General features: G+C 40.7%; 2 protein-coding genes across 2 annotated transcripts; one reads left to right on the top strand and one right to left on the bottom strand.

The window, feature by feature from the left end:
* Positions 1–982: 982 nt before the first annotated feature.
* LOC116381341 (poly(ADP-ribose) glycohydrolase) lies at positions 983–19,635 on the bottom strand. Its single transcript, XM_031843411.1, has 17 exons — positions 18,764–19,635; positions 18,571–18,659; positions 17,718–18,466; positions 17,319–17,441; positions 16,862–16,948; positions 16,535–16,609; positions 13,505–13,597; positions 12,321–12,475; positions 10,100–10,179; positions 9,939–9,999; positions 9,701–9,776; positions 8,329–8,476; positions 5,204–5,282; positions 4,686–4,794; positions 3,307–3,412; positions 2,121–2,249; positions 983–1,867 (listed from the first exon to the last, which is right to left on the bottom strand). Exons 1-17 carry the CDS (start codon positions 18,877–18,879, stop codon positions 1,725–1,727), a joined length of 2,418 nt encoding a protein of 805 aa, XP_031699271.1. The 5' UTR covers positions 18,880–19,635; the 3' UTR covers positions 983–1,724.
* Positions 19,636–19,660: 25 nt separating this feature from the next.
* On the top strand, positions 19,661–27,605 carry adam9b (ADAM metallopeptidase domain 9b). The gene is made up of 22 exons (XM_031843410.1): positions 19,661–19,833; positions 20,120–20,226; positions 20,313–20,389; positions 20,501–20,579; positions 20,659–20,735; positions 21,101–21,293; positions 21,411–21,473; positions 21,737–21,808; positions 21,920–22,089; positions 22,192–22,279; positions 22,842–22,969; positions 23,617–23,785; positions 24,258–24,347; positions 24,476–24,677; positions 24,961–25,072; positions 25,188–25,368; positions 25,519–25,605; positions 25,695–25,800; positions 26,509–26,641; positions 26,751–26,832; positions 27,014–27,051; positions 27,165–27,605. The coding sequence occupies exons 1-22, from the start codon at positions 19,767–19,769 to the stop codon at positions 27,286–27,288; spliced, it is 2,445 nt and encodes an 814-aa protein (XP_031699270.1). The 5' UTR covers positions 19,661–19,766; the 3' UTR covers positions 27,289–27,605.
* Positions 27,606–27,755: the final 150 nt, after the last annotated feature.

Genomic DNA, 27,755 nt, shown 5'->3' with positions numbered 1-27,755 from the left:
TCAAGACTAAATACTGCTCGTGACTTTATGACAGATGGCAGCCAAAATGTCAGACACACGCATGGGGCTCACTGAGGGGAGATCGATTCAGTGGGGTACCCCTGTGTGTCTGATGGATCCCCTTAGGAGAGACGCCACCAAAGCCATTTTTTGAACTCAGCAAGCCACAAAGAGAGACCCACCTACCCGAAGTCCTGATTCCATGAGAGCAGAGCACGAAACTTAGAGATGCCTCCACCTCGTTCATTCACTTACAGGCTTCCAGGAGTCCATTCAGTGGCGCGCACACACTCTGGGGACAAAACTTATTTAACATTCAACTAAAAATATTTGGAAACTCCTGCTGACTGAGTAATCTGTAAATAGACAGATAACACCTTACCAGGCATGTAACATCACTGAAATACAAAGAATTGTGTCTATAATCAACTAACTTTAAGAAGCATTCAATTCATATCAAACAGAGTGTTAACGTATCAATTTAAGTTTTAAATATTGTGAACCCATTGTCATTTATGCGGAATTGTGTTGTGGGCCAAGATTATTTCTACACGTCTTCCACAAAATCAAACCAGAATACAAAGTGCCAAAGGTCTCACCTCAGACTTTGCGTCGAGCAGCTTCTCCTTGATGCAAATGAGGCAGTTTCATCCCACACAGAGAGAGAAATCACCCAGGAGCCCCACTGCCTCACTCTCGCCTGTGACTGGATGTTCTATGATCTACACTTTACTTAATGAGGTGTCATGTACAGTTTATATAAAAAGGTATGACCTTATTAAACTGTGAGTGAAAGAGTGAAGCAATAGCTGGGGGAAAGATAAATGGCAAGGTTGTATAGAAACTCATTGTGCCTGTAACATTCACGGGACAAGAGGCCCTCCTTCTGATTGTTCCGAGATGTATTACTGACATTTGGGGCCCTCTTCAAAACGGTGCTTCAGAATAAAACGTAGGCACTATTAAAAATTTGAATATTGCATTTACTTTAAACTGATTTTATTTTCAAAATCTGTCAAACAACACATAAAAGATTCACATTGATATTAATTGTAAAATACAGAAACAAACCAATCAAAATCATAATTTAAGTGCAACTGGGTTCCTTCGAGTGTGCATCAAATACAGCAAAGAATCCGAAAAATGTACGACTGGAGCTGTTATTGCAACTACAATTTTGCTGCGAGTGCAGAAGGTAAAAGATTATTTTCCAAAGAGTCACGCTGCTCTTTAAATCAAGCCAAGCTTTCCAAACCCCGTTCTTGTTATTTTTTTCCTTTAACTTGATTTCTGACAGCCAATTCAATTAGGCTGGATATGTGTGGGTGTAAAAAAAATAAAAAAAAATAAAAAAGGCAACACGACAAACTCAGAAGATGGATGGCAACCTTTGCTTCACCATTAAATTCACAATTGCGTCATATTGAAGCTCAATCCATTGGCGTATTAACAGCAGCAGCAAAATGAACACGGCGACAGACGGGGTCGTAACTAATCACCCTCTGCATGCTAGATTGTCATTTCTTTTTTCGGCTGCCAGTGGTGGAGACCACATTTGGTTTATCCACCGCTGTTAATCAAGTTTGTCTTACAAAATCAAAAGAAGCCGAAGAAGGTTTTAAAATCGTTTTTTTCCCTTTTTTTATTTTTTATTAAATAAGGCATGGTGACTCATCAGCCACCTGACCTTAACGGCGGCGGTCTGCAGGGACGTGATGTCTGGCTCAGCCCCTGTCGGAGTCATCCGGCGCTGGGGAGGAGCTGACCTGTTGGTAGATGAACGAGTAGAGGCTGACGTCAGGGCGCCGACTCAGGCAGCTCTTGCACACCGAGCTGTAGTACTGCCCCAGGAGATCATACACCTCCCCTGTGACGGAGACAAGGAGATTGTGTATGTTCTCTATAGTCTCATATCACAGCAAACTAAATGTGGAGTTTTCAGGGAAAATAATTGTTTGCAAAAAAAACGAAAAAGGAAATATTCCAAGACCTAATTAATCATATTATTATTAAATTATTATCGCGCCCGTTGGCAGTGAAATCTGAAAGAGTGCAAAAAAGAAAGGCATAGACACAGTTGCATACAACCAGGAAGCAGACCGGGTGCTTGTTTTCCTTACCTACACAGATCTTTCTGCGAGTTAGGAAAGAGTGCATCTTGTGGACATCTGTCATGAGCTGGCTGTCACCAAAGGTGAAATAGGCCACATCTCTGCCCGCCTCAGCAGCTGCCAGCATCTGGAGCAGAGCTGGAGGAACAGAATCCGTGAGAGTGGCAAAAAAATCTGTTTCATTACAGTAAAAGGATTGTTTTTCAAAGGTTTTTTTTTTTTACACATTCTCTTCTTCTTAACTGTAAAAATAAAGAGAAGTTTAAATAAAGTCTGAAGAGCCATCTAGTAGCCGATGTTACCATCAAAGTGTGTCGCACCAGCCTCTGTGGCATGTACAGTGAAAGGGAAGTAATCTGGGAATAGGTCTCACCCCCACTGAGAACTCTGGATTAGTTACAAAGAGAGGCCAAGTCTGGCCCCGGGAAGCTGTGAATATTTTAAGAGACTGGAAATATATCTGCTGATTAATGAACATTGGGACAGGGGCAAGTAAACAAGGATAACTGAATCAACATTTTCAGAAGCAGGCTAAGCTGAATCTCCACACTTCCGCTGTTTCTCTCCCCTGCCTTGATTTAACTGCTTTTCCCGAGAATTATCTGATCGTTAAAAAAATAGGCGGCTATCCGAGGCCACTGAAGGTAAACCCAGGAGGAGAACCGCATCTGAATTACAAAGCTCTTCCCAGGAGGAAGGTCATTAAGAAAACAGTAGGTGATTGTGCCTATGGAGGGCTGTACCGTGCTACAGCTAATTAACAAATATATATATATATAGTTTGCAAGCACAGTGGCTGGAGAGTCAGGTAGAAAGAAAGAAACAAAGGTACTACTACAAATGGTTCGCATAAACTCTCCGGAAGCTCCCTGCTCAGTGACAGTGATACAAGGCTGAGACAGAAAGCTGTAACGGATTGATGGACTCGAGCAGTCGATCAATTTCACTATTAATGAAACATATTAACTTTGTCATTTGATCAATAGGAGGAAGGCGACAAATCAGGCTTAACTAAAAACACATTCCCGGGAAGACAAATGGATGCCCACGCTGATCTGCCGGAGCCTTTGAAGCTGAAATGTATTTCATTATGTCCTGGAAGAGAGTCCACTTAAGACTGCCAAGTGCACCAAGATGACCCGAGCACATTTGGCCACATGATCTGCTGACGGGGAGCGTTACGTCAAGTGCTCACCTTTCAGACGCGCGTCACCTCCAAAAACCCCACAGCCCCAGTTCCCCGTAGCCACTGCCGCAAGGTTTTGGCTTCGTTCTTCGGGTCGAGCAAAGCCACAGTAGGCCTAAAAGAAGACGGCAACACGTTAGGAAAGGAAATGGAAAACACAGAGCAAAACACAATTCGATATGATAGGACAAGTGTTCTGTAGCAGACACAAGGAGATCAGTACACTGTGTCTGACATCGTTCACTATTCTCTACATAGTAAACACTTGGTATAGTCTATAGTGAGTAGTGAAGTGAGGACACCTATGAATCATCATTATTATGTAGTGTTGCATACCTGTCACTCAAAGGCAAATCTTTGCACAATGAGATTTTTGTATGTTGTGAACACTGTATTTGATCAGATGTGGGAATTTTTGAGGGCTCAAATAAAGTGGCAGTAAATATACAAGATGTTCAAGGTCCCAAACAGGGAGTGATATCAAATACCGCCATTGCCTCACGGTAAGCAAAACCCTTCCGTCATCAAAATTGTAAATGAAACAGGTTTTCTTTGGATGACATTACGTTAAGTCGTCAGCCACACAAGGCCGGGCCGTTCAAGCTTGAGCTTGACACATCAGTCAATGCATGAACACATAAAGGCTGGTTTGACTGGCTGAACATACAGTTGTAACGTTGTGTCGTATTGCCTCAATTCGACTGCCATTGGTGTGAAATTGGCGTGGGTTTAAGAGATTAATAACTGCACATTATGGACTAAACCCATGTGCAAAAACAAGAGCATTTGACATGACAACATGTCAGGTGTCATATGAGAAATCATTTCGAAAAGCAAATGTTAAATGGAAGATCTGAAGGAGCTCTGGACATTCATTTTCCCACTGGAAGTGAAGTGAACAGTGAAAATGAATCGTGAGCGCCCGCCCTCTCTCTGACCAGTCGTAAATTCTTCCTGTGAAAGGGCAGATGTGACAGACAGCTGAACAGTATTTGAAACAGGATTGATCTATATGTTGGTGCATTCTTCACACCCTTGTCAGAGCTGTCAAACTCCTACATGCTTCCTTCTTGACAACATCAACATCTTGATATTCTATTATGAACGGACATCTCTGACTGGGAAGATTGCACACATGGTAGGATTCCTATTTTAAAAAAATCTGTGACGATAATTAAATAATTGTGATTAAATCAACCCGAGGTCAGTTATGTTATTTAAAATTCATTCTGGGCCGAATGGACAGTGGAATGAATAAAATGGAGCATATACTCAGTCTGTATTACACGTATAATGTCGTTTTGTGACATATAGTACAAAGACACTTTACAGAAAGAAAATAGAAAGAAACACAAACACTCGCATGAAGTAAGCAGATAAAAGATCACCTTGTTTAGTTCTCGGTTTAGTTTTTCTGGACTAAACTGTTGAAGAAAGTTCTTGAACTGCAGCGCATCGATGGCCACAATCTCAGTGCATCTTCTCTGCCAGTCATCTCTGAAACAAGTCAAAGAAATGGTTTTATAACGTTCCACAAACAACAACAACTGGGCTTCAGTCGAATATTTTACAGCTACGGACAACACAAAAATAGACAGTAACACAGAAAAAAAGTCAAAAAAATAGACATTAAAAGAGATGCCTGAATTTGATGGCGCTAGATGAAAAGTTAGGCATCACCCAAATCTGTTACAATTCATCCTGAGGGAGACATGAATGTCTGTACAGAATTTGATGGCAATCCATCAAATAGTTGTTGATTTATTACAGTCTGGACAAAGATGATGGACCGACCAAATTGCCCTCCCATGAGCATCGCCAAAAAGTTAACGATGGGGTTAAACATTGCATGTTCTTATTATTTAGGCCTTTTAAGGTCTTTAAAGCAGTTAGGTGCAATAAATACCTTGGTGTTGTGTCCTGGTGGCTGCCAGCCCACTGGTAGGTATGAGAATAGCCTGTGTATTTACTGTACTGCTCGGTACCTGGTGATAACAAACAGGGACATTAGTCACACATCACTGCAAAGCATCAACAAATCAATCTTGATTTTTAAACATGGTCGGCAAGGGTGGGAGAAAAATGATGCATGTAAAAAATTGCCTTAAAAAGAATCATTGTTTTTAACAAAAGGTTTTTAGAGGGTGTAGTGCTTCTGCCTCATGTGATCGGATGAAACAAGAGAAGCTGTCTCCTGACAAGAGGAAGGTCAAGTTATTACCCCCCTCGAAACAACGTGAGAAGCAGTGACTGACCGCCAACCCACATGGGAGCACTCAGCACCGGTAAAGAAAAAAAAAAGAAAAAAAGAAAAGGGAGCGGAGGGTGGTAAGGCAACGGCACAGTCAAACAAATGAGGCCTCAAATTAACTACCCATCCATTAGCGCTCATTAGTACCTGGCTGCCGAGAGCACTCACTGAGATGCTTCATGCTGCAAAGTGCATAAACCAAGTGATTAGTAGTGGGGGCCTTGGTCAGCAGGTATTAGGAGGTGCACAAGGGGGGAGGGAATCTCTAGAGGAGACTCCACTTGACATTTCACTGATAATCAGCCTGCCTCTCGGTGTTTTTAAGTAATACGCACAATGATTGGTTGCCAGTATGCCTTTACATGAGGAAAAAGAAGAATGGGTAATATATAAACACCATACAGTCAATTAGCAAATGAATGGAGTCCCCTTTATTTAGAGAAGCTCTGGTGAGATTTGAATAAAGACCACTAAATTGAACAGCTGCATTTTATACTAATGCTTATCAAAACAATACAATGACCCCTAATTCTGTGCAGCTACAGCTAACATGTTAAATTACAAAGTTGGTTTATAAAAAACAAAAAAAGATAATATTAACTATGCATGCACATTAACCTTTATTGGTCCTCCAAGAATATCAAACTCTACGATCAACCATATTTGCATTTGAAAGGAACAACCTTCAGGAACAATATGAATTTGATTTTTTTTTGTGTCGTCATTCAAACATTATCTGCAGTGAGAAGCAGATCAATCTTGGCCAGGGAATGATGCATCTGGTTATCAGAAATGATTTATAAATAACAAATAGGTTACATAGAAATCTGCAGGTATAATTCCCGATGTTCCTGAAGGTTGTTCCTTTCATGTGTAAATACGTCGTAAACAAAGTGTCTCATATTTGTGGTGGACCAGAGACTAGAAAAGGTCAGAGGCGCATCTCATTGCCATGTTGAGGCTAACGTGGGCAACTGAGAAAGTTTGACTGCCGTACAACAGTCAAGGTCTGCATGTGAACGCATGAGAGTAACATTTAGCAAGATTTTGTGCGGTCAAGAAGAAAAAAAAAAAAATAACGTTTACATCTTCTGCACCACATTTTCAGGTCTGTACCGACTTCTCCTTGATACTGTTCGGACTTTTTACAGCCCCGATGGCCGCCACACATATCTATCAATCAAGGCAAATTCAATTAGGCTTGAGCACTTCTGCAAATTTCTGAGCAGAGGTAGGATCCATTAGCATCCGTACTGCATGCCAAAACGTATCACAGGGGGCAGTGATTTACCACGCGGCCACAATGCAGCTAAGGCTTAGACTTAGATGGGGGATGAGAGATACGGGCAGAGTTAAATAAAGATGATGGAACGGAAGAGTCCATTAGCGGAACAGGTCTTGGGCCGGTCTTCCAGCTATAATTAATTCTGGGACCCAGTAATAAAGTTAAGTGCCCGTAAGTGGAGCCGAGGGAGAGGAGGCGGGCAAGAAGTCTGAAGGTGACTCTGCCATAGCGAGAAGACCTGATGCAGCGGTGTGATTGCTGATCAGCAGGGCGGAGGCTCCGTTGCCTCACTTCCTGCTCTAATCCAACCCACTTGGTAATGTAATCTATTTAAGGGTGGGTGTTCGCGTTGTAGCAGTGGTTCACGGCATGGACTTGGCATTGCATATATTCAAATCAGGACTTGGTGACCAATTAGCAGCCGATATCTCTGCCAGCAGACAGTTTATCGGAGCTTTTTCTCTAAAAACATGTCTGAAAACAATGCTGGTGACAACGGTGACAGTAAGCCAAAAAGACAAGAGCAGTAACATACAACGAGCAGTAAAAAGATATCGATGATAGCTTCTGGATCGCTTATAACAACACAATGAGATTCTAATTCAAGTGCATCTATCGTAGGGTTGTGTATGGGCAAGAACCTGACAATACAATGCGTATCATGATACAGGGCGTACAATTCAATATACTGCGATACTGTAAACAAGGCAACATATTGCGAATGTTTAAATCTTATTTAAGGAAAACTGTTTTAGAATAAAGAACACACCACCATATGCATAAAATCTGAGCATTTGCCACAGTCGCTGTACCATCCAACATCACATAACTACTTTTTGTGCAATCAGAGCCACTGCCAAGAATCTTTGCAGGTATAAATATATAACATAATGTTAGTTTTCTAACCTGTTTATCAAATGCAATCAAGCAGCTGCAACAGTCTCAACAAACAACGTGAGACAGATACACAAAAAAAAAAAAATAAATAAAAAAAAGAAAAAAAAAAAAAGAAGAAGAAACTGTCAGCAGACATCGGCCACCTGCTGGGACTCCTTCAGTCTAGCTCTTGTTACTGGGTCTACTGGCCTGTCCCAACCTTGTTTGTTGCAAACACTCGATACTGAAGTACAGTCAGTGGGAATCACTCAACAGAAAGACACCAACAGAGCAATCAGGACAGCCCAATCTACAACACCCGACTGATGAGACGCTCCCCTATGCAGCCAATCAAAAGGGAACATGTGACAAGGACAGATACAGAAAACGGGGCAATTGCCACAAACATCCGTTAGCCTCTTGCTGAGCCAGAATGGGGGTAAATTGAAGGTGTGTACTTCATGCTGTGTGTCTGTCAAATTATAGGTCAAGCATTAAAAGAACCCGGGGGCATTATTGATCTGATCTGGAACAACGGGGTAAATTATGAATCATGGAGTAAGATTCATTCAGTGGAAATCATTTTCACAAAAGGTGCGGGAGGGTTTTGATCACCGACCTGTGATGATCAGACATTCGTTATGATCCAGGGCTTCAGTGAAGAGGCGAGAAACAATGAGCTCAGGATTGATTAGAAAACGGATTTCCTCTTGGACTAAACCAGAGCTGGTGACTCCTCCTCCCACAAACTGGTTGGCAAAATCCACCTGCAAATCAAGAGAGAAAGCTGGAAAAAAACCCACTTTGAATTTTGAAGTCGTGTGCACATATTCTTATTACAAAAAAAAATGTCTTTGGCTGTGAAAAATACTAGTATAGTTCCCCAAACTAGGACAACAGGAGGAAAACATCTACATGAAAGGGTCTCAGCCCTTTTTCTTTGATTTGTGACAGAATCCCTGACAAGCTGATTGGAAAGGTGGCCTGGGGTGCGCGCATTACTCAGACGTTTGTCCCCCCCATGCCAAAGTGAGCTCTCCCCGAGAGCTACACTCAGGTGTGCTGCTGCCAGACGCAAATATCAAAACAACAGTCATGTCCTACAGTCATAAGTAAACATCTCCCTCCAGTCACAACGTGGTGCTGACGGATGCCTGTGATATATCTTCCTGCGTTTGTTCTTTCAAAATTGTGGGCAGATGGGTGACACTGATTTACTTGTTTATTTTTGGTTTGTTTATGATTCAAAATACAACACGCATCTCATCGTTTCAAGTCAGACACAGACGTGACAAGTCATTGTTTTATTTAGAAAGCAGCCATGTGGAACATATAACCCAAATTCGGGACAGACAGTTGTTGCTCATTGGCCTAAAGACAGTCCCGACCAACCCCGTCACCAAACCCACGAAGAGGCTGCAAAGGGGAGAGCAGCATTCTGAGGGTAGATCTCCCCAAACTGGTCACTCAACTCTGGGACAGCGGGCCATCCTCCAAAGTCTGCTTTGACAGGCTGTCAGCACCCCCCCTCACCCACCCACCCCCCACCCAGCAGAGCATCCATCAATCCGGGCCGCAGTGTGCCCCGGAGCCGGTCATGTGTGCACATCAACTGTCAGCTTGTGGCAACTGGAGGCAAACAAAAGGTGAAAGGCAGAGCGGGCCATCCTGACAGTGTACAGGAAGCATGGCCGACAACAGAGAGCCGAGGAGGCTCAGAGGCCTCGACCCCAGTCCCAGCGCACACTCCCTCCGACATGTCACGGGCTCCCTCAAAGGCCTTTTCAGCAGTAGTAAGCATTCTGGGTGAAAGACTCCAGAATGTTGTGGCTCAGTGATTGACTACAACAGAGGCGAAAGAGGATGGGAACCAAGCACAAGGTGGAGTATCCCTCAAACTAAGAGCTCCGTCAAGCTAAAGAATATGATTCGGCAAATTAAAGTCCTTACAAATCACGCTGTCTGTATACTTCCCATCCTCGGCATCTTACCTGAAGCATTCCATAACCATCATCCTCAATGGTCCCTTCACAAGTAATGTGGATCTTTGTGAGTCGAGTCTGTGAGCTGAAACACAAAGAATGAACTTTTCCAGTTAACTACAGTTGAGACGATGGATCCTTGATTGCTTCCAAACAGTCTACTGGATTTAGCAAGCTGCAGGGATCCTTGACAGAAACAATTGACATACTGCAATAATTCTTTGATTACAGTGTCGATACACTACACCTTCTCCAATTCAGAGGTTTATCTAAGCTTTTCCGTGTGAATGTTACAAGTCCAGTAGGATCTGACGAAACGAGAAGGGAAGTGAGAAACATTCAATATCTTATTTTACATCAGTAACAACATATTGCTGCAACATTTGAAAGTTGTATCTGAACACCTACTTTGTTCGGTGACACTTTTGAAATAGCACATCAGGGTTTTCAGTTTCTCAATCTTCCTTAGAGAGGACCCATCAAACAGCCTGAAGGCAAGAAGAGATTATGAATTGAATTCAGTTCTTTCAATAAGACAACACATTATTCTCTTCTAAAAATGAAGCACACTTTTTAAGCAAGCTGGTTATACATGACATCGCAGCCGAGTCCGCTAACGGTTAAACAACTACAGCAAAAGAACAGGAAAAATGTCGTCGACACACAAGACCTCCACTTTGGCCATGTGAGTTCAGTCATGCTTTAACTTTTGATATAAATTGGTTCATCTCTCACTCAGCTTCCCTTTCAGTCACTAGCCCTATTATATAGGAGTTCCTATGCTGTTACGACAATGGAGTTGCCCCAGGCTTGCCATCACAGAGTCACACTCATGTGCCACTTCACAGCACTCTCACACACAAAAAAAATGAACAGAAAGGGAAACAGGGCTCCCTCTCCTCGGGGGTACATTAAGAAGCCCCGTGTCCCTTTTAAGCAACAGAGTCCTCAGGAGGCAAAAGGTCAATCCCCCTGAAAAATATCACATTAATGCGCACACACACACACACACACACACACACACACACACACACACAACTGCTGGTAGTGAGGTGCAGTGAGCAGTGTTTGAATGAACTTTCCACCATCTCAGTCAGTAGCAAACTCTATAAAGAGCGCCACAGCCTGCCTCACATGCCACAATAAAGAGAAAGAGATTTCATGTCAGTGAAATGAATTAATGACAAAAGGTTGATGCACTGAGAGCCCTTCAGGGGCCGAGAAACGCATTAATCTAAGTCTGCTCCTGCATTCATTTCTACTTTTTGTAGAAACAACCATGCGTCGTGTCGTCCTCGGGGCAAATGTCTTTGACATAAGCTAAGCCACTCGTGGAAGCAGGCTTTTAGGAACAAATTGCAATATGGTCTTTGGGGAAGAGAATTTATACACGATTATATAACATCAATATACCACCCACAGATGTGAAGAAGGCTATGTTTTAACTCAGGAAAAGGGTATAAGTGACTACAGTATGTATAACAGCTGGGTTTCTGTGTCATCGGAACAAGAAAACTGGGTAATCAAGCCTGGAAACTCAGTTTGAACTAAACGCACTTCATGGTGAAATAATACATAAGCTTGCTTCTGAAGAATACTTTGAATGACAGCGACAACATTCAATCCAGACAAAGAAATAACGGTCTTAATAGTCAGCTTTATCTCAATGCAAATAATGTAAGACGTCTGAATTGAGATTTAAAAAAAAAAAAAAAAAAAAAAAAACAGGTGAAGATAAACAGATTTCTGTTAATATGAAAGTTTGGAACAAAAGTAATAAAACAAAAATAAATGAATGATTTAAGAAAAAACTACATTTTCCAAGCTGGCTCGCACCAAATGTATGATTCAGGACGTTTTTTCAGCAGCAGGCTAAAAAGATGACACTGGCTTTCCTTTTTCAATCACAGTAAAACCTTTATGTGAATGAAATACTGATGCAATTGAACTCTGCTACAGCCTTCTGCAGAACAACCAATGGCTGTCTCCTTTGTCAAAAGCAGCCATCTGAGTCAAAGTTAATTGAATTCCCTCCTCCATTTAGGTAATTACACTGTGATGCCAACAGAGATGGGGGGACAAGACTGAGCAGTGATCTGCAGAACGTTGTTGCATTACACCACCCAGACCATCTCCACAGTGAAAGCTTGCAGGGATTAAAATGTGACCCTCCTGCCCTCCTCTTTATTATATTTGATGCTTTTGAAGGGACGCGTTTGGCTCTTAACTGCACATAGAGAAAGGTATTTAGTATTCTGGTAAAGCTGCCAGAGAAGGATCAACAAATAGTATTGTAGTGTATAGTTCTGATAAGTATTGCAGCCTAAAGGAAACGTCTGTTTCAGACATTTTTTAAATGGAAAATCTTTCAGATCAGTCTGTAAAGACGTCAGAGCGATCACTGTCTCTGATCAATGTACTCTTGTTATAAGACGCCGTTTGCTCATTTGTCATTAAATCTGCGTACTGTGATTTTACACCCAGCCAGAAGATAAAATGAGGAATCAGGAAACATATACAGCGGTGCCCCCTCATGGAAATTAAACTAATTGTCCCAGCAGCATCATTTACGAAACTGATTATGCAACTTTAAACATCGTGGATAAAAACTACCACACCCCTACGTTACCTGAAGAAGTTGATGTCTGGGTAGTTGCAGTATTCCTTCCTTCTGGAGTTGCGTCGGGGGAAGGTGCAGAAGAAGGCGTTGGCGAGCAGACATGCCACCTGCTCCTGAGACATGGTGATGGAGTGGTTCATGCCTCCCTTGAGGAGGGGTATCGGCTAGAGGAGGAACAAAAAAAAAAAAAAAAAAAAAAAAAGGTACAAATGAGGAAGGTCAAAACAATTTGTGTTTGCCGAACGAGACTTTGAAGCATGTTGCATAAATGTGTTAATTTGGCACCACTCTGTGCTTCTTGAAGAAGCCATCCTAATCACAATCAACATCCAGCTGTGCTCATAAGAGATCCATACTCCTAGTAAAGGCTGTGGGTGAACAAATAAACATAAGCTATTCTGTTATGACAATGGGGAGAGCTTGTTGCATTAACACTATAGCCACGCAGGAAATGGCTACAAGTTGCATGGCCAAAAATGAGCAATTTAGGAACACAGCAATAATGATGGATGGGATGGATTCAATTCATCGTGCACTCTGTTTAGCAGGTTTTAATGTTGCAGTCATGTAAGAGCACATCCAGTTCACTTAAATATTAACCTCTTCATCGCTCCACATCAAACACAGACCAGTTTTCAATGGAATCAACTGAATTTTAGACGAGCTACTCAATTTTCTATCCACTAAAGAAATCAACGCTTAACACAACACATTTTTCTACGCTACTCACGTGTAGAATAACACTTTTTTTATAATTTTGGAAGCCTGCATCACTACATTTGCCACACTAAACACTAAACACTGCGGTAGCGCAGACTGTTATTCTCTGTCTGGGCCACTTTGAGTATTAAATTAATCAAACTAGAAATATATTTAACACACAGATGTATAGATAAAATTTGATTACTGGCTGTTTGGCCAAATTGATACACATAAAAAAAGCCTTTTAATGAGACTTTTTTTCAGGCTGCAAACACATATTGCTCTTCATCATCCACATGCCAAAGAACCAGATGACCAAGAGGACTTTAAAACACAGGACACATCACCATCAATCGCTACGTGCCTCGACCTTGCCATTTTTACTACCATTTCACAAGATATTTGTCATGTTGTGACCTAACCCGCTGCGGGGGGATCTACTGTGTCACAGACCAGTGAGTCAGTGTCTGTTGGTTAGTGATGACTGTTACCTTGGTACAGAGCTCAGATGCTCTCAGTGCTAATTGCACCATGTCTGGCAGCAGGGAGCCAAACAGATGTTCAGCAGCATCAGTATCCAGGACCTTGGAGAGAGCAAGAGATCTGTTTATGTTTGTTGTTTTGCCACAAAACTCAGCTGTGACATTATTAGCTGTTTGGGTTGATTAGGACAGATAGAGGACGGATAGAATTAACAGCTCTGATCCGTATCAAAATGTTCAGTTTTACGAAGAAACAAATCAATGAAATACAAGCAACGCAAAACATCAACTGGCAATTTAAAATTCCACTATCCAACCTTCAATACTGTTCATGCAAATGTAAATAATAAGAATAACTGACTATTACCTCATATTGAACATTTAAAAGGGATCGTGAAAGACATGGCTTCATATCATTAAAATACATCTGGCTATAGCTGGACAGCTTGTCTCTAATAATATCACCAGAAACACATTTTAAAGTACCGTACCAATCTCCACAACACTCCTTAAGTGCACTAATGTATTTGAGACAGTACACACTACTCGCATTTACTCCCATATTGGCTACGAAATGTCAGAATGATCAATCACAGAGCAATTTCATCAGGGTTGCACGGCCATGCCAGCTGATGAAATAGTCTTCCTGGAAGAGATGCAAATGACCCGAGCGTTTGAAATGAAAAGGACAGTGTGTTCCCGGGACAGGAAGCCTCGACTTGTGATTTAGCTAAGGACATTTATATTACGGAAAAAGAAGCCTGACTAAACAGTGTCATAAGTAATGACCTGGTTGACACCATAAACCGCTCCTATGGGGTGTAATAAATGAAGGCAGACAGGGCGAGACGGAGGATATAGCTGAGGTAGTATGAGCCCGGCTCTTTAAATCAGCAGAAGACAGTGCATCAAATCAACTGAACTAACACTCTGTATGACTCGATACAGGTCTGTACATCACGCCAAACTGACAAAGTAATCAAGCAAGATGCAGGCGTGTGAGCAGTGAGAAACCAGAGCTCCCATACAGATTTAACACAACTCCTGATGCTCCTGTTCCTATTCCCCGCCGGTCGGAGCAATAAAGCAATCTGCTTGACTGCGTCTGCGGACGTGTGACCATGTAAAAATAAAACACTCGCATGCTCATAACCGTAAACACAACACTGGTTTGCTAGAGAAAGAGAAATTGACAAAAAAACAAACAAAGCTGTCCGTCAACAGCTTTTCAGTTATTCATAAGATGCGCGTGCAGAGATGAATATTCAATGAGGGTGCCTGGCCCGTCACTCCGTGCCATTCATGTCTACTTTTCTCTGACACTCAAAATAAGTCTGCTCCAGTGTCTCCAATCCAGCATCTCCGGGGCAAAAGTAACAAAGCAAAAAATGGGGAACATTAGGTTGAACTGTTTGCTATCCCCATGTGTGTTGCACTGGAAATAAATCCTCGGTTATTGGTTTTAAAATGAAAATGTGTTAAACACCAACAGTATATTCTGTGGGTTGCTATACGAGCTGCTTTCTGTCGATGCATGAAAGATATGAATGTGTAGCCTAATTGCTACTCTCGTTTCAGCATATTCAACTATTAAAAACACAGATTTATAACTCAGTCAAACGGAGAATAAATTATGTAAGAGAGGGAAGCAATAAACAGTCTTCGTGGAGAGGAACTGTGTACGTCAACTTTGCAATAATACATAACATAAATAAAGCAACTGTTTTTGTGTGAGCTACAATGATACAGTATGTGGCTTTCAACAGTTTGTTTTTTATTAATGGTGCTGGAAAATGTAGCGTCTGACAAAATCAAGTGTTGCCTTCCCAATAGACTTGGCAGGATTCAAATTAAACCACGACTAAACTTGGTCTTTGTATAAGGCCTCTCGACCTCTTCTTCCCCATTCGGACATGATTTATGACATACGTATGGCACACGATTGATTCAACATTATAAAGCAGAGAGTAAAGCATTCTCTGGGACGTAATGTCAGCCATTTTCATTTCTGACAAGTTACTAAACGTGACCTTTTGGCAAAAGATTAAATTATTTCTCCAGACTCCCATTTTGCCTCTGAAGGGGCTGCAACATTCTCCTGTGAGAACAGCATTACTGTACAAAATAATAGAAACACATTTGACATACTGGCATCCATGAAAAAAAGAGTTACATGCACTTCTTTCCTGAGATGTGAGATGATATAAAAAAACATGTAGCTGATGTATTCTAGAGGATGCCATGCATCGGGTGGATGAGTGCTCCGACTATATGGAAAATAAAGCTTATTGTTTGTCTCGTCCTACAGGCTCAGGGTTTCTTATAAAAACACTCATGTCACAACACGACCCATCTCTCCAAATGGAAGATTCCCATCCCCTTCATGAGCCAGACAGTAGTACGGCCCTCTGATTCTCTACATGACGCAGAGCGCATCAAGACAAAAGATGATGGATGGCCTCCAAAACGAGGCTGGAGAAGACACTGACAACTCAGAGCAACAACCAACAAACCAACAGGGCTCATTACACTGCATGTACTGTTTTGAAGAAGTAGAGAAACAAACAAGAAAAAAGGCTGCCTAGTACGTCTATCTATCCATAAATACAGATTCCCAATGCCAATTAAATACTGGTCACATCAAACTAAATCTAATCTGGTGAAAATGCGACATCCGTTTCACTGCGTCTTCCACAAAGTGTAGATAAATATTATCCTAACTATCTGATGAGACATCTGGACTTTCTGTGACCCGAACTCTGTGAGAAGCACCGACACCGGTTTACAACGCCTTCTGTGGGGCAATTAAGTATCACGATTAGACAGATGATGTTTAATCAATCTACAGCTAACCCTCCAACATCATGCGTCTTCCATCTGTGTCTGCAAGTCTGCAATCACTCTTCCCCAAAAAAAAAAAAAAAAAAAAAAACTAAAAAAAAAAAAACTCATTTTGAGTACAAAGCAACTTCATTCACTACTTCTGGGTTCAGTGATATTCATAGAATGATCAGTTATTATAACACTTATATTGTTTACCTTAGTGCAGTACAAATGTAATGCAGTGAAGTCCCATTTCTTGGCCTGTGAAGCACTGTATTTCAATATTGCATTCTGGAACAAACAAATTAAATTATCACACAAAATTGAAAAGCTAAATTTATATGAATTGTTAATTTCAGTCATAATTACTGTGTGTGTGTGTAAACTCTCAAAAAAGCAAAATTCTGAGAGACTCCGTTTCTGGGCCTATGGCGCCATCTTATGGTCTGGTCTAGTAACTACAACTACAATACATTGCCCCTCATTTTATGAAGTGACATGCATGAGGCCTTGCCAATAAAAGGACACAAATGTGAAACTTGCCTTCAACTCTTGTTGACTTGAAAGTGTGTCGTTTAAAGTCTCCTTGATCAACTCCCAGCGACTCTTTTTCTGAAGTTCTTGTGTTACCTGTGGAAGCACACATGTACGAATGAATGTTGGGTCTAGGCAGGGTGATTTCAGTTCAGCTTTTCATACGCAATGAATGATAGCGCTGTGTTGATGTGCCCGTTTCTGGCAGTGATTTCATGATTCAATAAATACAGGACCGTCTTTTGCCCCTAAATTGTTATATGAGACATGAAAAGTGAATGTGGACGGATAAGCATCGTGACTTGTAGCCGCTCTTGAATGTCTTACCTAAAGTGATATTTCAATACTTGTAAAATTAAGTATCACAATGCTAATCCTATAATCCTCATTGATAGCAATAATAGACTGAATATGCATTGCAGCAAATGTTCTTATAATGATGTTTCATAAACGCTTGGACCATTACCTCATCCTGTACAGGAAATAGGTTCCGACTGGAACAGGGCATCTTGACATAGTCATCGTCCCAAGTATCCTTAAACTTAGCAGGATATGGAACAGAGACTTTACCGTTCTCAAGAAGGTCCGTCTGTCAATGGGATTGAATGAAAATAAATATTAGTATACACACAACATCTGTGTGAAAACCAAATAGTCCTACTGACAATAAAATATAGATATGTAAGAAACTTAAAGAATAAGCATCATTTTAAAGATCTAATTATTACTTAAATAAGCTGACTCACAAACCTGCAAAGAAGACATTGGATTGACCAATTAAATTGCTGTCTGTTTCCATAACATAACCACTTGAAGTGCTTTGAATACTAGTATAAATAAAAAAAAAAGAAAGAACGTCTCAAACCCGTATCATCACAGTGTGCTGCCCACGAACGTCCCTCAGCGGAGGAAGCAGTCCGCCACATTCAGGCATTCTCTTTAGTTCGTTGATTGGCGTCCCGAGCCATTTGGCCTCAGCAGAGGTAGTTTCCTTGTCTGCATCTTGTTTCTCTGGAGACTTGTCTGGCCTGCGCCTTCTCACAGGTAAACCTGGTGAGGACGTCCCTGAAAAGAAGTCTGTTATTTTGGTTTTGTGTTTGACAGAGTCCTCTGAGCTCGCTGAGCATGTCTCCACCTCTTTTTTCTCTAATCCACCATGATTGCGGGACAGTGTCTGCATTAGCCCTCCTCCTGCAGAATCCTTGGAAGGCGGTGATACAGGTTTGTCTTCATCCAGCTCCTGTGGTGTCAAAGGTTGGGTTTTTTCATCTTCGTCAGACAGGGTGGGATGTTCAGCATGTTGGCAGTCCAGAACCTGAGCTGAAGTGCTTTCAAAGCCACAGTCGCCGGCCATCTCGACATCCTCTTGGGTTTGGCACACTTCAGGTGACGTTGTTTTTTTTTTTGGCTTAACCAACCATTGGTAAACAGTATTTCTAAACTGCTGTGGTGTGGGGCCGATTCTTTGACGATCACCTTTTATCTTTACGCCTCGCAAACTATCTGCTCCAGTCTTTGGTCGTTTGTCCATCTTCGTCTTTGTGTCGTTTTGCCTCCTTTCTTGATTTACTACTGTGTCATGATTATCTCTGCTCTGAATAAATGAAGATGGGGCTTAAAAATAAAAAAAATATATTGTTTTACAAAGAGGGATATACTAACGCAAATGACATATTTAATATATACTCTGCCAGACAACTATTATCTAAACAAATTACCTTGGAGAGAAGATGAAGGGGACGTTGGGGCACTGATTTCAACCCTGAGTCTCTTTGCTGAAGGTTCAAAGTCAGCCAGCGCAGTCATCCTACAAAATGAGAAAGTAACACACAAGACATACCCATATTATTTTGAGAGAGATGTGCGTGTCTTGGCAGTTTAAACATGAAAATATACTACACGTATACTCACAATACAACTTGAGCTGACACCACGATTGAGGTGTTATTTGGTTTTGTCCAGACTTGTTTCTTAGGCAGTCCTATCTTCAATATGTGAGCAAATCTTAAGATATGGTATGCAGCCATACATGACACAAACTGTTGTTTCTTGGATACTTAATGACGCAAGGAAATGGTGTTTTGTATTTCAATATTATTCAGACTTGTTCCTTCGGTCGTAGTAAGTTGCTGTCCAACGATAGTTTGACAGACTATCTAGAAAACGACTGTCAACAAACCATAGCTCATGCTAGCTAACGCGTATCTGCCAACTAGCGTTGGACTACAACGGATTGTTAAAACAACCCCAAAAATCGTTTAGGATAGAGTCTGACACTTGAAAGCTTCAAAGTATACAACAATAACATTTGTTCGTTGATGATAAAAAATCACAATCGTATTTATAGCGGTTGAACATTGCTACAAACACAGTGCCGTTGTTCAACATCAAAACACTTCCGCGTGCGAGTGACGCCCAAGTCACTGAAATATCGCGATAATTCCACTGCAGTTCTCGTTGACGTTTAGAACGGCAAATTATCACTTATGTTGTAGAAAGGTTAACGCAAGTTATTCAGAAAGTCTGATTCAGGCACCAAAGCTCGATTTTATAGTAGACTTACTGTGTCTTTATGACGCCGATGAACGGAAGAATGTCAGTAGAGAGACTCACCCACTTGAGACAGTTAACTCTGGTAAAGCAGACTGTTTAACTGTCCGTTAACACGTAAAGCCACAGCAAAGCCTAGTAACGTGTAACGTTAACTGTTTCACAAACATTAACAGTATTGTCACTCCACCTTTTGGCGTTTGTTTGTTTCCACAAGCCGAAAAGCTCACCTGTGGTTATAGCCACGCCCATCATGACGCACCTGACCAGCAGCAAGGAAGCAAAAGCACGAAACTTGCATTTATTAATAGTTGACTTACCGTGGGCCTAATGGGAAAATAACCTTGATACTTTAACGAGGATCATGGTCAGAAAATACATCTTATTTGCTATTGTTTTGCTGTCTTACGTTTCCTGGATTGACAACACAGGTGAGGCATAATATGTTGTTTTCGATGGTGCCGAAAAAGAGCGTGTTTTTCGTGTTTTTCGTCTTTTGTACACACAAGTGTTTGGAGGTTTTGACAGTTGTTGTTTTGCCATTAAGCTTGCTTGCTGTCTACAAAATACATTGATTTTGTATGCTCGATAGGGATTCTAAGAATACACCTTTGGTCATTTTCCTTTTTTGTATGTTTGAATTATTTTTTGGTACTATGTGTGCCACAGAATGCCTCCTCAATATTTACAGTTTCTCTGTATTCACCTTCCTTCCAGACAGTTTCAATGGGCTAAAATTAAAACTCTCCAAGTACTCCATTGTAAATCCTCAGGTGGTTCACAGATGGAAAAGGAGCATCAACAGACCGCCACAGTCGAAAGACGTAGGAAACAACCCTGATGAATCCTTTTTAACTGATGTTTTAATGTGACAACTTCAAGAATGCTTTCTTGTTTTTACCCATTTCAGAAACATGGAGAGGAGACAATATCATATTCAGTCAACATAAACAACAGGAAGCACCTCCTTCATCTAAAACGGAACAGGTTTGAACAAAGTTGGAACTTCGTTTGATGTTACTGACATTATTGTAAGTTCATGCCAATGCTTCAGATAACATATCATGTAATACCATGTATTTTTCATCTTCTTGTCAGAGACTTTTTGCACCCAAACTTTGTTCAGTACTCAAGTGACGCCACTGGCAACACTGAGGCATCATATCCAAAACAGCATGTAAGTTGACACTTATTTGTTTGGTTGTATTCTGGTTTGAACTTCAACCCTTGAACCTTTTTTACTTTTCTCATCCCAGGTGCATTGCTATTACCATGGAGAGGTGGAGGGATATGAGGATTCATTGGTAGCACTCAGCACATGCTCTGGCCTCAGGTTTGAACATCTCTCTCGCTGTTTCTAGCTCCTCTGATTCAATATTGACATTTGTTGTCTTTCAGTGGAACGGTGTCCTGATTTTATTGATCTTATTATGGTGCCACAGTATTTTGTTGTCCACATTAATGATCCAGAGCAGCAAAAGGTGCTTTTATTGAAGTTTTGAACTTCAATACATTTTTCATCACCTCAGACATTGTTTCCCACTTATTATGAGTTAGAATTTTGGGTTTATTGTTTTTTTTTTTTCAAATTGTGCCAGGTAATGCCACATTGTGGAATTGCAATGCCACACCCAGGCATTGGTACTGAGTGAAAGCATTTCTCTAATGGTGTATCTGCTATGCACTACTTCTCTTTAGGGGTGTAATCCTCCTTGGAAATGAGACATATGGACTTGAGCCTGTGCCACAGTCCCCCACCAACGAGCACCTTCTGTACCTACTGAAGGACGATGACTCCGGGCCCGTCACTTGTGGGGTCGTCAGTGAGGCTTCATCAACGCAAAGCCATGAACCCTTTGAGCCAGGCAAATCACTGACTTCAATGCTGCGGGTTAGGATGCACCCCACCTTCATTCTGAAGTGAACATACTTCTATTGTGTGAACTGATTTTGAAATGGAAGAGTGACACGACTGCATTTCCTTCTTTACTGTGTGTTGTTTAAACAGAAGAAGCGCAATTTACCAGAAACCAGTTATGTGGAGTTGGTGCTGGTTGCCGATCATCAAAGGGTGAGTGTGCATATCTGTTGATGACCTCACTGGTATGTAAGTGAGAATGAATTGGCTGCAACAGGTTTGTTTTTTTTACACTAGATGCAAGTAAATATCATTCAGTGAAAATTAGCACTTTTACCATACTTATTGAGTCATCAGCCTTAATTAGTAATGTGCTATTCCCCTTAAATGTTGCAGTGCTTTTTTCAATGCTGTGGAATATAGTGCCAAAATATTGACCTTGATCTGTTTATTATGTTTTATAATTGTATTTACAGTATACTTTTAAGAAAAACAATGAGACGGCTGTACGAGAGGAAATAGTGCAGATGGCTAATCTACTGGATGGGGTGAGATTTCAAGTTGTTTGTAAAAGAAAGTATGCTCCATTCTAATTAATTTAAATCTTGTTTTTGTGTTATGCTATGCCTTATAATCTTTTATTTTCTGTTTTATTCTAGTTTTACAAGCAGCTGAATATCCGTGTGGTGCTGGTGGGCCTGCAAATTTTTAAGGACAGTAACCCCTTTGATGTGGAAGGCTCTCCAGGATCTGTGTTGGGCAGGTTTGTCCGGTGGAGGAAGACTGTTCTGTTACCAAAGATCAGGCATGACATGGCTCAACTCCTTATGTAAGTAATGTGTGTTCTTTTGTCATAGATGGCCACATGTCTGAATCCTTCAGACAGTAGAGTCAAGTTTGTAACTTATCTCTTGGTCCACTTTTTTCTCAGTGGTCCGCCTACATCATACGGTAATGTATTGGGTATGGCCTTCGTGGGCACGGTCTGCCACGCAGGGACCGCTGGAGGAATCAACTTGGTTAGTTCAACTCCCTTTTAACTTCTAACACCAGCTGTCACATTGCTGCTTTGGCAGCATGAGCTTTTGTACAGAAACTGATACTGTCTGCATTATTTATGGTGCGTTTTAAAAATGCATTCCATTCTCGCATGCTGTAAATAACAAGTCAAATTGGTTAGACTTCAATTCCTTTTGATTCCTTTGTCTTGTGATGCCCTACAGTGTTTTACTTTTTTATATCCTTTGACCTATAAATTCTAATCAAATAATATAATTCAACTTTTGTTGCCCTTCTTCTCCCTTAAAATAAAACACATTTTCTATTGAAAGATCCCTTGTTGCTGGATCTCTTCCTCCAATATCCTGATTCAACAGTAGATAAGTAAAATGAATCGGGCGAAAGGCTTTCTTTCACTGTGACTTAAAAATACTCTTGTTCAAGGGAAGATTAATACATATGTAGCCAAAGCACTTTAGTTTTTTTTGATAATACCGATGAATAACTTACATTCAGGATCATATATTTAGGTATATTGACAATGGAGATTGTAAGTACTGAATGTACTGTGTGTTTTCCCAGTTCCGCGAGGACAACCTGCTTTCTGTCTCCACTGTGGTGGCCCATGAGATGGGTCATAACCTGGGCATGAATCATGACCGTAATGGATGCAGCTGCAATGCGAATATATGCTTCATGTCAAGCGTTGGGTAACACATCTTCCACAAAATATTTCTGAAACTCTTGACATAAAATTAAACAAGCAGTAGTTAAAGTGCTGCGGTACAATCCATACAGCATATAGCATATTCTGTGCCTTTTACAACAGCTAGAGTCTAAAACAGACTCCTGAAATTATCACATTTTTCTTTGTCATGTGACAGCTAGCAGACGGCTGTTTTTTTTTTTTGTTTTTTTTTGAATATCCATGATGGTCCAAGTACTTACTGATCAGGATTCAAGCACAATATGCTTCTCTGTAATGTAGCCTTTTTTACACTAAATCCATTTACCTTTGAATGATAAGAAGCAAATGTGTGATCTTTTTAATGTTTTAATTTTCTCTATCAAGTAAGATAGAGATCATGTGCATAGTTTAACAATATACATAGGTTATGATGATATTGTTTGGCACGAAGCTCTTGATGTCCCTGAAATATTTTTGTGACTTTAGTGCCTCCGTACTGAAGTGATATAATTCTGTATTTCTTCTTGTTCCCAACATTTTTCATGTCATATCAAAATTAATGTTTCTAGGACCACAAAAAAATGTCCTCTGCTCAAAGGTCAAAGATTGTTTAATGCGAAGCCTGTCCAATTGGACATTTCCATTAATAGCTTATCCTGCTACCTGTAGGGGTTCCGCTTTCAGTAGCTGCAGTGAAGAAGACTTTGAGAATCTGATCTTACGCGGAGGAGGCACATGTCTGAAAAACCAGCCATCCCCCTCAGATGTGGTTGGTGTAGCTGAATGTGGCAATGGCCGACTGGACAAAGGAGAGCAGTGTGACTGTGGCAAACCAGCGGTAGAGTACTGCCTCTCAGATAAACTCACACACACACACGCAGGAAGTTAAAGATTATTGTATTGGATAAGGATTTTTTTGAATACTTCATTCTACTGTAATGTAACTGGCATTTAAATCTGACAACCAATAAATACAATGTATACCAGGAACTTATACAGGTAGAAACTATATAGAGTAAAAATATTCAGTCCATGAAGCTGAGAAGTTTGTGATATGTTGTAAACCAATATCTTGAAAATGAAAACAGACATTTGCAAATTAATTCTGTTAAGAGTAATAATTATTGTTTCTTTATAAATGTAGAAGAATTCTTTGGTGTAACATTTTATTTTCAGCTTTACAGATTAGACACACGTCATGTTACAACCTCATTGGACTTAGAATAAAAAAATATTCTCGCAGAGTTAAATTCTTGTAATTTTTTATTGTTGTGGTATGAATAGATTTTCTCTGTTTCCATTTCCTACAGGAATGCAAAAGTAAATGCTGTGATGCTGCCACCTGCAAATTCAAATCTGGGGCCGTCTGTGCTCAGGGAGGCTGCTGCGCTAACTGTCAGGTCAGCATTATGCTGGCCTTAATGCCAGAGTTATATAGCTTATGGAGGCAATGAATTGTACTTGGGGGGGGGGGGGGGGTATTTTTTTTATTTTTTTTATTGTTGTGTGTGATTGTTTTTTGTTTTAGATCAGAGTCTCTGGAACACCATGCAGAGGGTCTGTCAACACTTGTGATCTTTCTGAATACTGTGATGGCAAGACTGAGTTCTGTCCCGGTGACTACTATGTCATGGACGGCCTGCCCTGTCAAGACCGTCAAACTGCTGCGTACTGCTATGAGGGCCAATGCCAGACGTATGATTTCCAGTGCAAACATCTCTTTGCACCAGGTACATTTCATAATGCATGATACGAAGATTTTGCAGCTAATTAAGCTCCAGAAACTGTGAGGTTTGTGTACTTTTGGTCATAATTTCTGGCTGCAAGATATACCCTTTGTGCCAGTCCAACACATGCCTTTTGATTTCTATCTGTTTGTGTAAAACGCTAACTGTGGATAACCCTGTCAAAAATACATAAGTCCAACAGGAGGCCGTGGTCACCTGGAAAATATTAAATCACTTCTGTTGCCATCAATATTATATGTTGGATATTTTTTCTCTTTTTTGGCAGATCCAGCAACAAAGGCAGCAGATATTTGTTTTGATGCCATAAATGTGGGGGGAACCATATTTGGTAACTGTGGAATTGGAAACAACGGACAACTTATCAAATGTAGTTCAGCGTAAGTACTCTGGTTTTTAATAATTGAATGATTTGAACTAAACTGTTTATATATATATATAAAAAAATAACATTTAACTCAATACCAACTGTGTTCCCTTGAACCTGCACTGCAGAGATTCCATGTGTGGGAAGTTGCAGTGTGTCAACGTGGACTTGAACACCGTGCCCACTGGTGCCCATATCAGTGCCACAGACATTGACGGGGAAAGGTGTATTAATGCAGACTTCAACCTCGGCCCAGATGTGCTAGATCCTGGCTATGTGAACTCTGGCAGCCCTTGTGAGGAAGGAAAGGTAAGCAGACCAACTATTTAGAAGTGTACACGCCCAAGAGAAGGAATGGAAGGAGGAACTACTTTGATTATGTGTTCCAGGACAGTACTGTCATTTAAAGTTTAAATAATGACACCTAATGACATCATTAAGTTAAGTCTTCTCTCTCAGGCCTGCCTGGATTTTAAGTGTGTGAACGCCTCTGCTCTGCTGCCCAACTTGGACTGTGATGCCCAGACCACATGCAACGGCAGAGGGGTGAGTCTCCTTTTTATTTACTTTTTTTTTTACTCAGTTACCAACCAATAAATACTTGTGTGACTTTGCTGTTGTAATGTTTTCATCAGGTATGTAATGACCAAGGGAACTGCCACTGTGAAAATGGGTGGGCCCCACCTAATTGTGACAAGTCAGGGCGTGGTGGCAGCATAAACAGTGGTCCTGCTCAGATAGGTGGGTTCAAATTGATGTTGTCAATTTACTTTTCAAGGTAAAGTATGCAGAAAGTCAAAGGCACTCTACTACGTATATACAGTTCACCTAATGTCACACTTATAAGCTCTAATCGGGGCAACATGAAAGTCAGCAATGACGTTGTCTAAGTGCATCCTTTATTAGGCTTCATATGACTCATGCATTAATCACTCTGTCTTCTGTTGTCATGACTGAAGTTGGTGTGGTTCCTCATTACACCTGTTGTAGCACCCAGATTTGAACAGGTTTTGATCTTAGAGCCTTTTAATTATACTGGAAATACATCATGCCAATTTGTCTATTTCCTCAATTGTATATGCTGGATCAGAAATCCGAAACAATGTGTTCAGTCACTGTTTATCGTCTTCTCAGGCTGTGATGCCTTTCGTGATGAACTAGAAGGAACCAGATATTTTAGCTGTTATACTAGCATTAGTTATATATTGTAAATCTAAGTTGTCTTTTCTGTATTGTGCCTCCGTTCCTAATGTATTCGTGGATGTTATGTTTGTCATGATGGATTTTGTATTGTCATGTTTGCAGGGAAAAACTACATAGCAAAAATCACCGAACTACTGATGTAATTTTTGGTAATCTGCTCGGAAAACACGTTGACTGTTTGGTGTACCTAATGCAATTAAATATACTGTAATGTTTCTTATTCACACGTGACCTTTTCTACCACAGACCACTCCCTCAGGGACGGACTGTTGATCTTCTTCCTGTTGGTGGTTCCTCTTCTGGTCCTTCTCATCCTGGTGCTGCTCTACTTCTTCAGGAGAGACTCCCTGGACCTGTGCCTAAAAGGACGAAGCCTCAAGTAAACATCACCTCACATTAAAAATATACCAATAGATACTTTATGAACTGTAGTGTTTTATATTTGGATGAAAAGATTATTGCTTCTCATAAGTTTTCTGCTTTCACAGGTCGCGTAATGTTACAAATGGAAACGCAAATGGGAACTCAAGTGCCACAACCCAGCCTCCATCACGAGCTCCTTCTGATCAGGTAAAAATGTGTCTTTTTCTTAGTGATCATCACTGCAGTGTAATGTTGATTTTGCAGTAGGAAAATCTGTTTTTCCATCACCTGAAAATTGTCACACAGAAGGAAAGAGGCAAATCAATCAGAAAAGGTACATGTTTTGTTTTCAGCATTAATTTAACATGTTTATTTCTTTTAATTCCAGGTTGGATATCCACCAGCTACTGCAGTTCCAATTCCTGGGTATGAACTTTTTTTATTTTACTCAATCCATATTGCCCTCCCACACAGATGGAAATGTAAGCTTTCAATGCACAAGCAAACCTATACAACCAAATTTGCACACATCCTGTCAGTTTCAGGCCTGGAGAACTGGATTATTGGAATGCAGAGGAAAGCACTGCCCCTGCACAACCACCAGCTCACAGGCAGGGCCCTGGAGTACCCGCACCAATCCCACCCAGGCAGCCAGCTAGTTGATTCTCTTTTAATACAAACTATATTCAAGTTTATTGTGAATATATATGGAGTTTACTACAGCCCAAGTGAGATGAGTTTAAAACACTGTGATAACAAAATAGTTATTTTACCTTGTTGCCAGCACTTTTTTAAAGGTTTACTGTAGTAATGTGGTGGTGGATGAGGTTTATAGGCAAGTGAATATTTATTGGAATATATGTGGTTTTATTAGATTGCCGTTTATCACTTATTGGGAATTTATGCACATAAGGTATCTCTTTAAATATCCCCAAACATTTTGTATTTTATGTTACTATGCATTTAAATAATTTAAATATTTTGATTTCATGACTGTAAATGGAATAAATAAATATATGAATGAATTTCAACTTGTTTTATTGTGAGTGTGTGTTTCTTGGAACTGTAGTAAAGCTGTACTGTCGGTGCAGTTTGTTGAACTCCTGTAATGTAATAACACATGAGAGGCA

This window comes from Anarrhichthys ocellatus, unplaced genomic scaffold (genome assembly GCF_004355925.1).
Source record: "Anarrhichthys ocellatus isolate YVR2014 unplaced genomic scaffold, GSC_Weel_1.0 scaffold4, whole genome shotgun sequence".
Lineage (NCBI taxonomy): Eukaryota > Metazoa > Chordata > Actinopteri > Perciformes > Anarhichadidae > Anarrhichthys > Anarrhichthys ocellatus.
Note: the sequence above shows the minus strand (reverse complement) of the source record. Positions and strands in the feature narration are given on the sequence as shown.

Coding starts and splice junctions, on each gene's coding strand:
- LOC116381341 (XM_031843411.1), bottom strand. CDS start 18,879: ATGGCTGCATACCATATCTTAAGATTTGCTCACATATTGAAGATAGGA. Junction 18,660..18,763: donor GTGTCAGCTCAAGTTGTATT/GTGAGTATACGT, acceptor CTCATTTTGTAG/GATGACTGCGCTGGCTGACT. Junction 12,476..13,504: donor CATCTGAGCTCTGTACCAAG/GTAACAGTCATC, acceptor TTCCTCCTCTAG/CCGATACCCCTCCTCAAGGG.
- adam9b (XM_031843410.1), top strand. CDS start 19,767: ATGGTCAGAAAATACATCTTATTTGCTATTGTTTTGCTGTCTTACGTT. Junction 20,227..20,312: donor GACCGCCACAGTCGAAAGAC/GTAGGAAACAAC, acceptor TACCCATTTCAG/AAACATGGAGAGGAGACAAT. Junction 26,642..26,750: donor CTAAAAGGACGAAGCCTCAA/GTAAACATCACC, acceptor CTGCTTTCACAG/GTCGCGTAATGTTACAAATG.